At 37.7% G+C, this 15287-nt stretch overlaps 1 protein-coding gene across 2 annotated transcripts in view; it reads left to right on the forward strand.

Moving 5' to 3' along the window:
- The window catches only part of DACH2 (dachshund family transcription factor 2), a 676785-nt gene that overhangs the window by 407311 nt on the left and 254187 nt on the right, over nt 1-15287 (forward strand). For both annotated transcript variants that reach the window (XM_070290385.1, XM_070290386.1), the window contains one exon: nt 7251-7382. In XM_070290385.1, coding sequence (XP_070146486.1) covers nt 7251-7382 — 132 coding nt within the window. The remainder of the gene's footprint in view (nt 1-7250; nt 7383-15287) is intronic.

Here is a 15287-nt window from a genome sequence, read left to right on the forward strand (position 1 = left end):
TTTAGAAAAGGCAGAGGAACCAGAGATAAAACTGCCAACATTCTCTGGATCATCGAAAAAGCAAGAGAGTTCCAGAAATTTATCTATTTCTGCTTTATTGACTATGCCAAAGCCTTTGACTGTGTGGATCACAGTAAACTGTAAAAAACGTTAAAGAATGGGAATACCAGACCATCTGACTTTCCTGTTGAGAAACCTATATGCAGGTAAGGAAGCAACAGTTAGAACTGGACATGGAACAACAGACTGGTTCCAAATAGGAAAAGGAGTACATCAAGGCTGTATATTGTCACCCTGCTTATTTAACTTATATGCAGAGTACATCATGAGAAAATCTGGGCTGGAAGAAGCACAAGCTGGAATCAAGATTGCCGGGAGATATATCAATAACCTCACATATGCAGATGACATCACCCTTATGGCAGAAAGTGAAGAGGAACTAAAAAGTCTCTTGATGAAAGTGCAAGAGGAAAGTGGAAAAGTTGGCTTAAAGCTCAACATTCAGAAAACGAAGACCATGGCATCTGGTCCCATCACTTCATGAGAAATAAATGGGGAAACAGTGGAAACAGTGTCATTTATTTTTTTGTGCTCCAAAATCACTGCATGTGTCAATTGCACCCATGAAATTAAAAGACCTTACTCCTTGGAAGGAAAGTTATGACCAATGTAGTTAGTGTATTGAAAAGCAGATATATTACTTTGCCAACAAAGGTCTGTCTAGTCAAGGCTTTGGTTTTTTCAGTGGTCAGGTATGGATGTGAGAGTTGGACTGTGAAGAAAGCTGAGCCCCGAAAAATTGATGCTTTTGAACTGTGGTGTTAGAGAAGACTCTTGAGATTCCCTTGCACTTCAAGGAGATCCAGCCAGTCCATCCTAAAGGAGATCAGTCCTGGGTGTTCATTGGAAGGAATGATGCTAAAGCTGAAACTCTAGTACTTTGGCCACCTCATGCAAAGAGTTGACTCATTGGAAAAGACCCTGATGCTGGGAGGGATTGGGGGCAGGAGGAGAATGGGATGACAGAAGATGAGATGGCTATATCATATCACTGACTTGATGATCATGAGTTTGGATAAACTCTGGGAGTTGGTGATGGACAGGAAGGCCTGGCGTGCTGTGATTCATGGGGTCTCAAAGAATCGGACACAACTGAGCAACTGAACTAAACTGACTGATACTGTACAATCATGGAGAGTGTCTTCTCGCTGATTGTAGAGGAAATGCTTTCAACTTTTTACCATGTTATCTGTAGTTTGTCTTATATGGCCTTTACTATATTATGTTCCTTCTAAGCCAACTTTCTGGAGGTTTTTTTTTTTAAATCATAAATCATTTTGTCAAAGCTTTTCATGCATTTATTGTGATGATCACATTGTTTTTATTCTTCAGTACAGTGTTTTACACTGATTTGTGGATATTGAAAAATCCTTGCATTCATGGGATGATTCCCACTTGATCATGGTGGATAATCCCTTTACTATATTATTGAATTCAGATTGCTAGAATTTTGTTGTGGTTTTTCATGTGTGCCTTCATCAGTGATATTGGCTTGTACTTTTCTGTTTTGTGAATGCTATCTTTGTCTAGTTTGTGTATCAGGGTGATGGTCACCTAATATACTGAGTTTGAGAGTGTTCTTTCCTCTGTAACTTTTTGGAATCATTTCAGAAATATAGGTGTGAACTCTTTTCTAAATGTTTGATAGACATTGTTTGTGAGCCATCTGGCCCTTTAACTTTGTTTGTTGAGAGTGTTTAAATCATAGTTTCAATTTCACTAGATTTGATTGCTCTGTTCATATTTTATGTTTCTACCTGTTTCCGTCTTGGGTGATTGTACCTTTCTAAGAATTTGTCCATTTCTTCCCGTTTGACCACTTAATTGATAAATAGCTGCTTGTTGTAGTATCTTATGATCATTTGTATTACTGTGATGTCCATTGTAACGTTTCCTTTCTCATTTCTAATTATATTGATTTGAGCCCTCACCTTTATTTTTTGCTTCATGAGTCTTACTAAAGGTTTGTTGTTGTTCAGCTGCTCAGTCATATCCAACTCTTTAGAAACTCATGGATTACTGCACCCCGGGCTTCCTTGTCCTTCACTATCTCCTGAAGTTTGCTCAAACTCATGTACATTCAGTTTATGATGCCATCTAACCATCTCATCCTCTATCACCCTCCTTCTCCTCCTGCCCTCAATCTTTCCCAGTGTCAGGTCTTTTCCAATGATTTGGCTCTTCACATCAGGTGGCCTACATATTGGTGCTTCAGCTTCAGCATCAGTCCTCCCAATGAATATTAAGGATAGATTTCCTTTAGAATTGACTGGTTTGACATCCTTGCAGTCCAAGTGACTCTCAAGAGTCTTCTCCAGCACCACAGTTCAAAAGCATCAATTCTTTGGCTCTCAGCCTTCTTTATGGTCCAACTCTCACATCTGTATATGACTGCTGGAAAGATCATGGCTTTGACTATATGGACCTTTGTCTGCAAAGTGATGTCTCTCTTTTTTTTTTAACATGTTGTCTAGGTTTGTCATAGTTTTCCTTTCAAGGAGCAAGTGTCTTTTAATTTCATGGCTGCAGTTACCACCCTCAGTGATTTTGCAGCCCAAGAAAATAAAGTCTATTACTGTTTCCATTGTTTCCCCATCTGTTTGTCATGAAGTGATGGGACCAGATTCCATGATCTTAGTATTTTGAATGTTGAGTTTTAAGCCAGCTTTTTCACTCTCCTCTTTTACCTTCATCAAGAGGCTTTTTAGTTCCTCTTCATTTTCTGCAATGAAGTTGGTGTTATCTGCATATCTGAGGTTATTGATATTTCTCCTAGCAATCTTGATTCCAGCTTGTGATTCATCCAAGCTGGCATTTTGCATGAATTTCTCTACATATAAGTTAAGTAAGCAGGGTGACAATATATAACCTTGATGTACTCCTTTCCCAATCTTGAACCAGTTTCTTGTTCTATGTCCAGTTCTAACTGTTCCTTCTTGACCTGCATACAGGTTTCTCAGGAGGCAAGTAAGGTGGTCTGGTATACCCATCTCTTTAAGAATTCCCCACAGTTTGTTGTGATTCACACAGTCAAAGTCTTTAGCATAGTCAATGAAGCAGCAGTAGATATTTTTGTGGAATTCCCTTGTTTTTTCTTTTAACAGTATGAAAAGCAAAAGTATTCACTAAAAGTTTGTCAGTTTTGTTTATCTTCTCAAAGAACCCATTTTTAATTTCATTGATCTTTTCTATCATGTTCTTTATTTCTAATTATTTCTAATTAATTTACTTCTGCTCTGATTTTTAAATTTCTTTCTTCATGTTCTCTTTTGGTGTTGTTAGTTTTCCTTTCTTTAGTTGCTTTAGGGATAAGGTTAGGTTGTTTATTTGAGATTTTGTCATTTCCAGAGGTAAGAGTGTATTTCTATAAACTTCCATATTAGAACTGTTTTTGCATAGCATTTGGAATGTTGTGGTTTTGTTTCATTGTATCTAGTTATTTTTTATTTCATCTTTTATTTCTTTAGTGACCAATTGGTTCTTGTGTACAATATCATTTAGCCTCCACATGTTTGTGATTTTTAGAGTTTTTATTTTTTTGTAGTTAATTGCTAATTTGATAGTGTTTTGGTCAGAAAAGATGCTTGATATAATTTCAGTTTTCTTAAATTTACCAAGACTCTTTCTGTGGCCCAGTATGTGGTCAATCTTGGAAAATGTTCATTGAGCCCATGAGAAGAATATGTATTCTGCTGCTTTCGGTTGGAAAGCTCTATAAAAATCAGTTAAGTTTATCTGATCTAATGTGTCTTTCAAGGCCTGTTTTTCCTTATTGATTTTTTGTCTGGATGTTCTGTCCACTGGTGTAAGTGGGCTAAATCCCCTGGTATTATTGTGTTACTGTCGATTTCTCCCTTTATGGCTATTGATACTTTCCTTATATATCAAGGTTTTCCTATGCTGGGTGCATATATATTTGTAATATCTTATTTTTAGCTTGATCTCTTGATCATTATAAAGTATCTCTTTTATCTCTTGTAAAGGTTTTTATTTTAAAGTATTTCTTCTGATTTTAGTATTGCAATTTTAACTTTCTTTTGCTTTCTGTTTGCAAGGATTATCTTTTCATACCCCCTTACTTTCTGTTTGTATGTGTCCCTAGGTTTGAAGTAGGCCTCTTGTAGCAACATATATACAAGTCTTGTTTTTGTATCCAGGCAGCCAATCTGTGTCTTTTGATTGGAGCATTTCATCTGTTTATGTTTAGGGCAATTTTCTATATGAATATTCTTATTTCCATCTTGTCAATTGTTTTGGATTTGTTTTTATAAGTATATTTTCTTCCCTTCCTCTTTTGTTCTTTTCTCTTGTGATTTGATAATTAATTTTAGTGTTGTATTTTGATTCCTTTGTGTGTGTGTGTGTGTCTATTGTTGATTTTCAGCTTGCCATTAACATGACATTTATATATGGCAATCTATATATGAATAAGATTGTTTTAAGTTGCTGGTCTTTTAATTTCAGATGCATTTCCCATATCCTACATTTGTGTTCTTCTCTTCTAACAATTGCTGGTTTTAATACCATATTTGTGTGTGGATGTTTTCCTAACTTTACTATGTGGTTGTCTTTACTGATGAGCTTTTCCATTCGTAAGTTTCTTGTTTCTAGTTGTGGCCTTTTCTTTTTCCAATTATAGATGTCCCTTTAGCATTTGTTGTAAATCTTGTCTGGTGGTGCTAAATTCACTTAACTTTGCTTGTCTGTGACGCTTTTGATTTTTCCATTGAACTTGAATGAGTGTCTTGCTGGGTAGAGTATTCTAGGCTGTGGTTTCTTCCTTTTCATCATTTTAAATACATCTTGCCACTCCTTTCTCGCTTGCAGAGTTCCTGCTGAGAAATCAACTCATAACTTTATGAGAGTTCCCTTGTATATTATTTGTTGCTTTTTCCTGGTAGCTTTTTCATATTTTTCTTTGCCTTTAATTTTTGTCATTTTGGTTACTACAGGTCTTGGTATGTTCCTCCTTGGATTTATTCTGCCTGAAGCTCTGTGCTTCCTGGATTTGGGTGACTGTTTCCTTTTCCATGCTAGAGAATTTTTTAGCTACTGTCTCTTCAAATATTTTCTCAGATCCTTTCTCTCTGTTCTCTACTTCTGGAACACCTGTAATGTGAATATTGATTCATGTAATGCTCTTCCAGATGTTTCTTAGGCTGTTTTCATTTCTTTTTCTTTATTGTATTCTGTGGCAGTGATTTCTGCTATTCTGTATTCCATATCCATTCTTCTGCCAAAGTTATTCTGCTATTGATTCCTTCTAGTGTATTTTTCATTTCAGTTATTGTATTTTTCATGTTTGTTTTTTAGTTCTTCTAGATCTTTCTTAAACATTTATTATGTCTTCTTGATCTTCGCCTTTATTCTTTTTCTGAGATCCTGGATCATCTTCACTGTCATTATTCTGAATTCTTTTTCTGAAGGTAGCCTACTTCATTTAGTTATTCTGATAGTTGTCACTTTATCTGGGAGATACTTCTTTGCCATTTTGCTTTGTCTAACTTTCTGTGATTGTTCTTTCTGTTCTGCAGGCTGTAGGATTGAAGTTCTTCTTGTTTCTGCTATCTGTACTCTGATTGATGAACCTATCTAAGAGACTTGTGTAGCCTTCCTGAAGGTAGAGATTGGTGAGGAATGGAGTTAGTTCTTGTCCTTCTGGTGGGCATGGCTGTATTCAGTAAGACTTTTAGCCACTTTTCTATTGATGAGTGGAGCTATGTTTCACACCCTTTTGCTTGTTTGGCCAGAGGCTTCCCAATACTGGTGCCTACAGGCTGTTGGTGGGGCTAGTTGCAACCTTTGGGGTATCTCACACCAATGAGTGCCCCTGATAATTGTTGCTGCAAGTGTCTTTGCCCCCACAGTGTTCCCAAGCCCTACCACCCCATGAAAGACCCTCCAATATCAGCCAGTATGTCTGACCCAGTCTCTTATGGGGCCACTGCTTCATTTCCCTGGGTCTTGGTGTACATGGGTCCTTGTGTGTACCCTCCAAGAGCAGAGCCTTTTTCCCCCAGTCTGGTGTAATTCCTGCAGGCACACATTGCTAGCCTTCAAAGCCAGATGTTCTGGGGTCATCTCTACCTGTTGCCAGATCCTCATGCTGGGAAGCCCAAAGTGGGTCTCAGAACCTTTACTCCAGTGGGAGAGATTTTGTGGTATAATTGTTTTCCACTTTGTGAATCTTCCACATGGCAGTTATGGGATTTGATTTTATTGTGAGTGTGTCACTCTTCCCATCTTGTTGTGGATTTTTCTTTGGCTGTAGGGTATCATTTTGGTACATTTCAGTGTCTTTTTATGAAGGGTTGTTTAGCAGTTAACTGTGATTCTGATGTTCTTATAAGAAGAGGTTAGCACACGTTCTTCCATTTCTCCATTTGCACACATTCTTTCTAAATTGGCAAATCTGATGTGTGAATGTAATATGCACATGTGTCTGTATTTGTGAGTTCACGTGGGTATAGAAGTGGGTGTGGTGTTTGTGTGTGGAGGTTTGTCTATGAATATAGGTGAGTTTACACAAGCATTGTAAAAATTGCTTTATATTAATAAAAGTATGTAATTATATTGCAAGGGCTAGCACAGTTTCTGCAGTGATCTGCTATGTTTTCATTTTTTTCTTTCTCTCAGCATATAAGAAGGAGGCTGGTAAAAGTATGATGACTATTTAAGTGTTTACTCCAATTTATTCATTTTTTCTAAGGTAACTTTCGAGGCAAAATAGCCCATTCTTCAGCAGAAGGGTCAACAAGGATATTCCCTAGAAAGTCATCCCCTCTAGAATTTCAGAGTGCCTCTTCTGACAGTGTTGTCTTAGATGGGTTTTTAGTGCATGGTGAATTCTGTCTTAAACCACTATCAAGAGCTCTTACTAGACACCACAAGACATTAGCAAGTTTTGGTATTTTCCCAAATTTTTCATGTTTTGCTCAATGTTTTCTCTGTTTTGAATTGAGAATCAGACCCATATTTAATGTTTTTTTTTTTTCAGATTTTCAACTTGTCCATTGTAAGATGAAGTTATTACAAGAGTAGAAAATTAAATTTTGAAGGGGTATTGTTCATAAATTAGACTCGGGTTTCCTTTTGGCTTGTGCTGTGTAGTATAGGCCTATTAAATGTATCCTGTTTTCAATTACATTAAGAAATGATCCCTGTTTTAAAAGGAATGGTTCTGGTTTTAGGTATAACAGCTGTAGCAATGGCTGAGGCAATGAAGCTGCAGAAAATGAAGCTTATAGCCATGAACACTCATCAGGGAAAAGGAAGCCAAAATGGAAATGAATCAGAGCCTGATGATCTTAATTCTAATACAGGTGAGTGTCTTTAGGAATCCAAGGCAGGTGACTCTCATTGACTCATTTTGGAAATGGAGAGAGGAGGAAGGGAGAGAATAACATGTATACTTTGATTATAAGCAGCTACTCCAAAAGGAGAGGGCTTCCCTGGTTGCTCAGTGGTAAAGAACCCCACCTGCCAATGCAGGAGATGTAAAAGACGTTCGATCCCTTGGTCAGGCAGATCTCCTGGAAGAGGGCACAGCAACCCTCTCCAGTATTTTTACCTGCAGAATCCCATGGACAGAGGAGCCTGGCAGCCTGCTGTTCACAGTGTCACACAGAGTCAGACACAACTGAAGCAATTTAGCACACATGCACACACAAAAGGAGGCTTAATCCTACCTCTAACTTGTACATTGAAATTAGAAAACTATTATAGATCAAAACCTCATTTCAGGAAATATTTAGTATCTCCATTGTTTGTTGTGGTGTGTTTAAATTCTAATTTTTATAGTGCTACCTATTGAACCCTTTGCTTACTAAACGATGCCTCCTTCAGTTTCACCTCAGCCTTCTTCATTTTTTTTTTCTAAATTTAACACTGAAATGCAGCACTGAGAATCTACCTTTGTTTTGAGGTGCTTGGCTACGAGGCATTATCAGTAGGGGCTAAATAAATGTGGTAGAATAAGAAGAAAGCAAAGAAAAAAGATTGGGGGAAAAGGAGATGAGAAAAATGCCTGTGAAGTGGAATGTCCTCTTCCTTCTCAGTAACTTTTTTTTCCCATTACCCTGTAATAATTGTACCTTGACTTTGATCATAAGATCACCCTCAAGATCTCTTTAAGAAGTAGATGGGATTATAACTATCTGTCTAACACACGTGAATGGATAAATAAATAGAAAAATAAATAAAGTGTACTTTTATTAGGGAATAATAAGGGGCAACCAATAATGGCCATTGGAGCAACAAGCTTCCAATATGCTTTTGCAGTTAAATTCAATATAATTTGATAGGCAAATAGGTAGCAGCGTTTGCTCTCTTCTATTAGGCTCATAAAATTTCAAGCATTTTGGGACTTTCTTTTGAAGAGAAAAGGAAAGAAAAACTAAATAAATAAATTACTGAATCAAATCAACATGATAAACTCATCTAAAGTTGAAGTGTTCATGGAGAATTATGAAGTGAGAATTGGTGTTCAACCAGTGTTCACAATGGGGAATAAATGGAAACATGCTCATTTTTATGTTGTGTAAGTTTGAAATGTACAAAGTGTTGATTTGATGCACTTATATATTATAATTATCAACAATAATGTTAACACCTCTATTATGTCATACTTATCATTTCTGTTTTGGTAGTGAGAACTTTTAGGATCAATTCTCTTAGCAACTTTTAAGTATATAATACCATATTGTTAATTCCAGTCACAGTGTTGTGCATTTGATCTCTTGAAATTATCCATCTTTTATCTCTCATGTTAACTGATTCATTTCTTACCAAATTAACGGGAAAATGGAATTTTCAAAATTTCCATTTTGCAGATGGTGAAACAGAGGCACACAGTGTTTCAGCTTTGCTGATAATCACAAAGCTAGTAAGTGGCAGAGATCAGTTTCAACCATATATAGTTAAGTCCAAAGTATGTACCATTTTCACATTCTCCTCTACTTCAATGTTGTTTTGTAAGAGGAATTTTATTTTATTTAACCCTTGGAATAAATTTTTAAATTAATTTATTTAATTTACTTAGAAGATAATTACTTTAAAGTATTGTAGTGGTTTTTCAAATATATTGACATGAATCAACCGTGGGTGCACATGTGTCCCCCATCCTGAACCCCTCTCCCACCTCCCTCCCCATCCCATCCCTCAGGGACATCTCAATACACTGGCCCTGAGTGTCCTGTCTCATGTATTGAACCTGGACTGGCGATCTATTTCACATATGGTAATATATATGTTTCAATGCTATTCTTTCAAATAATTCCATCCTCGTCTTCTCCCAAAGAGTTCAAAAGTCTGTTCTTTACATCAGTATCTCTTTTGCTATCTCACATGTAGGGTCATTGTTACCATCATTTTAATTCCATATATATGTGTTAGTATACTGTATTGGTGTTTCTCTTTCTGACTTACTTCACTCTGTATAATAGGACCAGTTTCATCCACCTCATTAAAATGGATTCTAATGCATTCTTTTTAATACTGAGTAATATTCCATTGTGTATATGTACCACAAATTTCTTATGCATTTATTTGCCAATGGACATCTATGTTGCTTCCATGTTCTAGCTATTGTAAACAGTGCTGCGATGAACATTGGAATACACGTGTCTCATTCAATTCTGGTTTCCTCAGTGTGTATGCCTAGCAGTGGGATTGCGGGGTCATATGGCAGTTCTATTTCCAGTTTTATAAGGAATCTCCACACTGTTCTCCATAGTGGCTGGACTAGTTTGCATTCCCACCAACAGTGTAAGAGGGTTCCTTTTCCTCCACACCCTCTCCAGCATTTATTGTTTGTAGACTTTTTGATAGCAGCCATTCTGACTGGGGAGAGATGGTACATCATTGTGGTTTTGATTTGGATTTCTCTGATAATGAGTGACGTTGAGCATGTATTCATGTGTTTCTTAGCCATCTGTATGTCTCCTTTGGAGAAATGTCTGTTTAGTTCTTTGGCCAATTTTTGATTGGGTCATTTATTTTTCTGCAATTGAGCTGAAGGAACTGCTTATACATTTCTGAGATTAATTCTTTGTCAGTTGCTTCGTTTGGTATTATTTTCTCCCATTCTGAAGACTATCTTTTCACCTTGCTTATAGTTTCTTTCACTGTGCAAAAGCTTTAAGTTTAATAAGGTCACATAGTTTATTTTTGCTGTTATTTCCATTACTCTGGAAGGTGGGTCATAGAGGATGCTGCTGTGATTTATGTCAGAGAGTGTTTTGCCTATGTTTTCCTCTAGGAGTTTTAGAGGTTTCTGTTCTTACATTTAGATCTTTAATCCATTTTGAGTTTACTTTTGTGTATGGTGTTAGAAAGTATTCTAGTTTCATTCTTTTACAAGTGCTTGACCAGTTTTCCCAGCATGGATACAAAAACAAGACCCCTATATATGCTGTCTACGAGAGACCCACCTCAAAACAAGGGACACATACAGACTGAAAGTGAAGGGATGGAAAAAGATTTTTCATGCAAATTATGACCAAAAGAAAGCAGGAGTAGCAGTACTCATATCAGAAAAAATAGACTTTAAAACAATGGCTGTGAAAAGAGACAAAGAAGGACACTACATAATGATCAAAGAATCAATACAAGAATAAGATACAAGAATTATAAATATATATGCTCCCAAGATAGGAATACTGCAATATGTAATGCAAATGCTAACAAGTATGAAAAGGGAAATTAACAGTAACACAATAATAGTGGGAGACTTTAGTACCCCACTCACAACTATGGATAGATCAACCAAGCAGAAAATTAGAAAGGAAACACAAATTTTAAAAGATAAAATGGACCAGTTAGGCCTAATTATATATCTTTAGGACATTTCACCCCAAAACAATGAATTTCACCTCTTTTTCAACTGTACAAGGAACATTCTCCAGGATAGATCACATCCTAGGCCATAAATCTAGCCTTGGAAAATTCAAAAAATTTGAAATCATTGGAAGCATCTTTTTCTGATCACAAAGTGGTAAGATTAGATGTCAACTACAGGAAAAAAAAACTATTAAAAATACAAACATATGAAGGCTAAACAAAGTGTTTCTAAATAACAAAAAATAATAGAAGAAACCAAAAAAGAAATCAAAATATGCATAGAAACAAATTAAAATGAAAACACGACAACCAAAACCTGTGGGATTCAGTAAAAGCATTGCTAAGGGGAAGGTTCAAAGCAATACATGACTGCTTCAAGAAACAAGAGAAAAAAAAAGGAAAAAAAAAGAAACAAGAGAAAAATAAAATAAAGAACCTAACGTTACACATAAAGCAACTAGAAAAAGAAGAAATGAAAAACCCCAGGGTTAGTAGAAGGAAAGAAATGATAAAAATGGGGGCAGAAATAAATGAAAAAGAAACAGAAGAGACTATAACAAAACTGAAAGTAAGTTCTTTGAGAAGATAAATGAAAGAGACAAACCATTAGCCAGACTCATAAAGGAAAAAAAAAATGAGAAGAACCAAATCGATAAAATTAGAAATGAAATTGGAAAAATCACAACAGACAACACAGAAATACAAAGGATCATAGGAGACTACTAATCAGCAACAGTATGCCAGTAAAATAGACAACTCGCAAGAAATGGACGAATTTTTAGAAAAGTTTCAGTTCGGTTGAGTTCAGCTGATCAGTTGTGTCTGAATCTTCACAACTCCATGAATCACACACGCCAGGCCTCCCTGTCCATCACCAACTCCTGGAGTTCACTCAAACTCAAGTCCAACGAGTTGGTGATGCCATCCAGCCATCTCATCCTCTGTCATCCCCTTCTTCTCCTGCCCCCAATCCGTCCCAGAATCAGGGTTCTTTCCAGTGAGTCACCTCTTTACATGAAGTGGCCAAAGTATTGGAGTTTCAGCTTCAGCATCAATCCTTCCAGTGAACACGCAAGACTGATCTTATTTAGGATGGACTGGTTGGATCTCCTTGCAGTTCAAGGGACTCTCAGGAGTCTTCTCCAACACCACAGTTCAAAAGCATCAATTCGGTGCTCAGCTTTCTTCACAGTCCAACTCTCACATCCATACATGACCACAGGAAAAACCATAGTCTTGGCTAGACGGACCTTTTTTGGCAAAGTAATATCTCTGCTTTTCAATATGCTGTCTAGGTTGGTCATAAATTTCCTTCCAAGGAGTAAACATCTTTTAATTTCATGGCTGCAGTCACCATCTGCAGTGATTTTGGAGCCCACAAAAATAAAGTCAACCACTGTTTGCACTGATTCCCCATCTATTTACTATTATCGGATAGGACCAGATGCAGTGATCTTAGTTTTCTGAATGTTGAGCTATAAGCCAACTTTTTCACTCCCCTCTTTCACTTTCATCAAGAGGCTCTTTAGTTCGTCTTCATTTTCTGCCATAAGGGTGACATCATCTGCATATCTGAGGTTATTGATATTTCTCCCTGCAGTCTTGATTCCAGCTTGTGCTTCTCCAAGCCCAGCATTTCTCATGATGTACTCTGCATATAAGTTAAATAAGCAGGGTGGCAATATACAGCCTTAGCGTACTCATTTTCCTATTTGGAGCCAGTGTGTTGTTCCATGTCCAGTTCTAACTGTTGCTTCCAGACCTCCATATATGTTTCTCAAGAGGCAGTTCAAGTGGTCTGGTATTCCCATCTCTTTGAGCATTTTGCACAGTTTATTGTGATCTACACAGTCAAAAGCTTTGGCATAGTCAATAAAGCAGAAATAAATGTTTTTTTTCTGGAACTCTCTTGCGTTTTCGATGATCCAGAGATTGTTGGCAGTTTGATCTCTGGTTCCTCTGCCTTCTCTAAAACAAGCTTAAATATCTGGAAGTTCATGGTTCACGTACTGCTGAAGCCTGGCTTGGGGAATTTTGAGCAATACTTTACTAGCATGTGAGATAAGTGCAATTGTGCGGTAGTTTGTGCATTCTTTGGCATGGCCTTTCTTTGGGGTTGGAATGAAAACTGATCTTTTCCAGTCCTGTGGCCACTGCTGAGTTTTCCAAATTTGCTGGCATGTTGAATGCAGTGCTTTCACAGCATCATCTTTTAGAATTTGAAATAGCTCAACTGGAATTCCATCAACTCCACTAGCTTTGTTCGTAGTGATGCTTTCTAAGGCCCACTTGACTTCACATTCCAGGATGTCTGGCTCTAGATTAGTGATCACACCATCGTGATTATCTGGGTCGTGAAGATCTTTTTTGTACAGTTCTTCTGTGTATTCTTGCCACCTCTTCTTAATATTCTCTGCTTCTGTTAGGTCCATACCATTTCTGTCCTTTATTGAGCCCATCTTTGCATTAAATGTTCCCTTGGTATCTCTAACCTTCTTGTAGAGATCTCTAGTCTTTCCCGTTCTGTTGTTTTCTTCTATTTCTTTTCATTGATTGCTGAAGAAAGCTTTATAATCTCTCTTTGCTATTCTTTGGAACTCTGCATTCAGATGTTTATATCTTTCCTTTTCTCTTTTGCTTTTCACTTCTCTTCTTTTCACAACTATTTGTATGGCCTCCCTAGACAGCCATTTTGCTTTTTTGCATTTCTTTTCCATGGGGATGGTCTTGATCCCTGTCTCCTGGATAATATCACAAACCTCTGTCCACAGTTGATCAGGCACTCTGTCTATCAGATTTATTCCCTTAAATCTATTTCTCACTTCCACTGTATAATCATAAGGGATTTGATTTAGGTCATACCTGAATGGTCTAGTGGTTTTCCCCCACTTTCTTCAATTTCAGTCTGAATTTAGGAATAAGTAGTTCATGATCTAAGCCACAGTCAGCTCCTGGTCTTGTTTTTGCTGACTGTATACAGCTTCTCCATCTTTGGGTGCAAAGAATGTAATCATTCTGATTTCGGTACTGACCATCTGGTGATGTCCACATGTCAAATCTTCTCTTGTGTTGTTGTAAGAGGATGTTTGTTATGACCAGTGCATTCTCTTGGCAAAACTCTATTGGCCTTTGCCCTGCTTCATTCCATACTCCAAGGCCAAATTTGCCTGTTACCCCAGGTGTTTCTTGACTTCTTACTTTTGCATTCCAGTCCCCTATATGGAAAAGGACATCTTTTTCTGGTGTTAGTTTTAAAAGTTCTTGTAGGTCTTCATAGAACCATTCAACTTCAGCTTCTTCAGCATTACTGTTTGGGGCATCGGCTTAGATCACTAGGATATTAAATGGTTTGCCTTGGAAATGAACAGAGATCATTCTGACATTTTTGATATTGCATCCAAGTACTGCATTTTTTACTCTTGTTGACCATGATGGCTACTCCACTTCTTCTAAGGGAGTCCTGCCCACAGTACTAGATATAATCATCATCTGAGTTAAATTCACCCATTCCAGTCCATTTTAGTCCGCTGATTCCTGGAATGTCAATGTTCACTCTTGCCATCTCCTGTTTGACCACTTCCAATTTGCCTTGATTCATGGACCCGACATTCCAGGTTCCTATGCAATATTGCTCTTTACAGCATCAGACCTTGCTTCTATCAACAGTCATATCCACAACTGGGTATTGCTTTTACTTTGGCACCATCCTTTCATTCTTTCTGAAGTTATTTCTCCATTGATCTCCAGTAGCATATTGGACACCTACCAACCCGGGGAGTTCCCCTTTCAGTATCCTGTCATTTTGTCTTTTCATACTGTTCACAGGGTTCTCAAGGCAAGAATCCTGAAGTGGTTTACCGTTCCCTTCTCCAGTGGGCCACATTCTGTCAGACCTCTCCACCATGACCCTCCCGTCTTGGGTGGCCCCACGTGGCATGGCTTAGTTTCATTGAGTTAGACACGGCTGTGGTCCATGTGATCAGACTGGCTAGTTTTCTGTGATTATGGTTTCAGTGTGTCTGCCCTCTGATGCCCTCTTGCAACACCTACCGTCTTACTTGTGTTCTCTTACCTTGGACTTGGGGCATCTCTTCATATTTGCTCCAGCAAAGCACAGCTGCTGCTCCTTACCTTGGAAGAGGGGCATCTCCTCAAGGCTGCCCCTCCTGACCTTGAACGTGTAATAGCTCTTCTCGGCCCTCCTGTGCCTGAGCAGCCGCTGCTCCTTGGACATGGGTTTGCTCTTTTCGGCCACCTCCCCTGACCTCCCATGAAAAGTATAATCTTCCAAAACTGAACCAGGAAGAAATAGAAAATCTTCAGAGACCCATCACAAGCCTGAATATCAAAACTGTAATCAAAAATCTTCTAAAAAACAAAGGCTCAGA

This window comes from Ovis canadensis, chromosome X (assembly GCF_042477335.2).
Source record: "Ovis canadensis isolate MfBH-ARS-UI-01 breed Bighorn chromosome X, ARS-UI_OviCan_v2, whole genome shotgun sequence".
In the NCBI taxonomy this organism is placed as follows: Eukaryota; Metazoa; Chordata; class Mammalia; order Artiodactyla; family Bovidae; genus Ovis; species Ovis canadensis.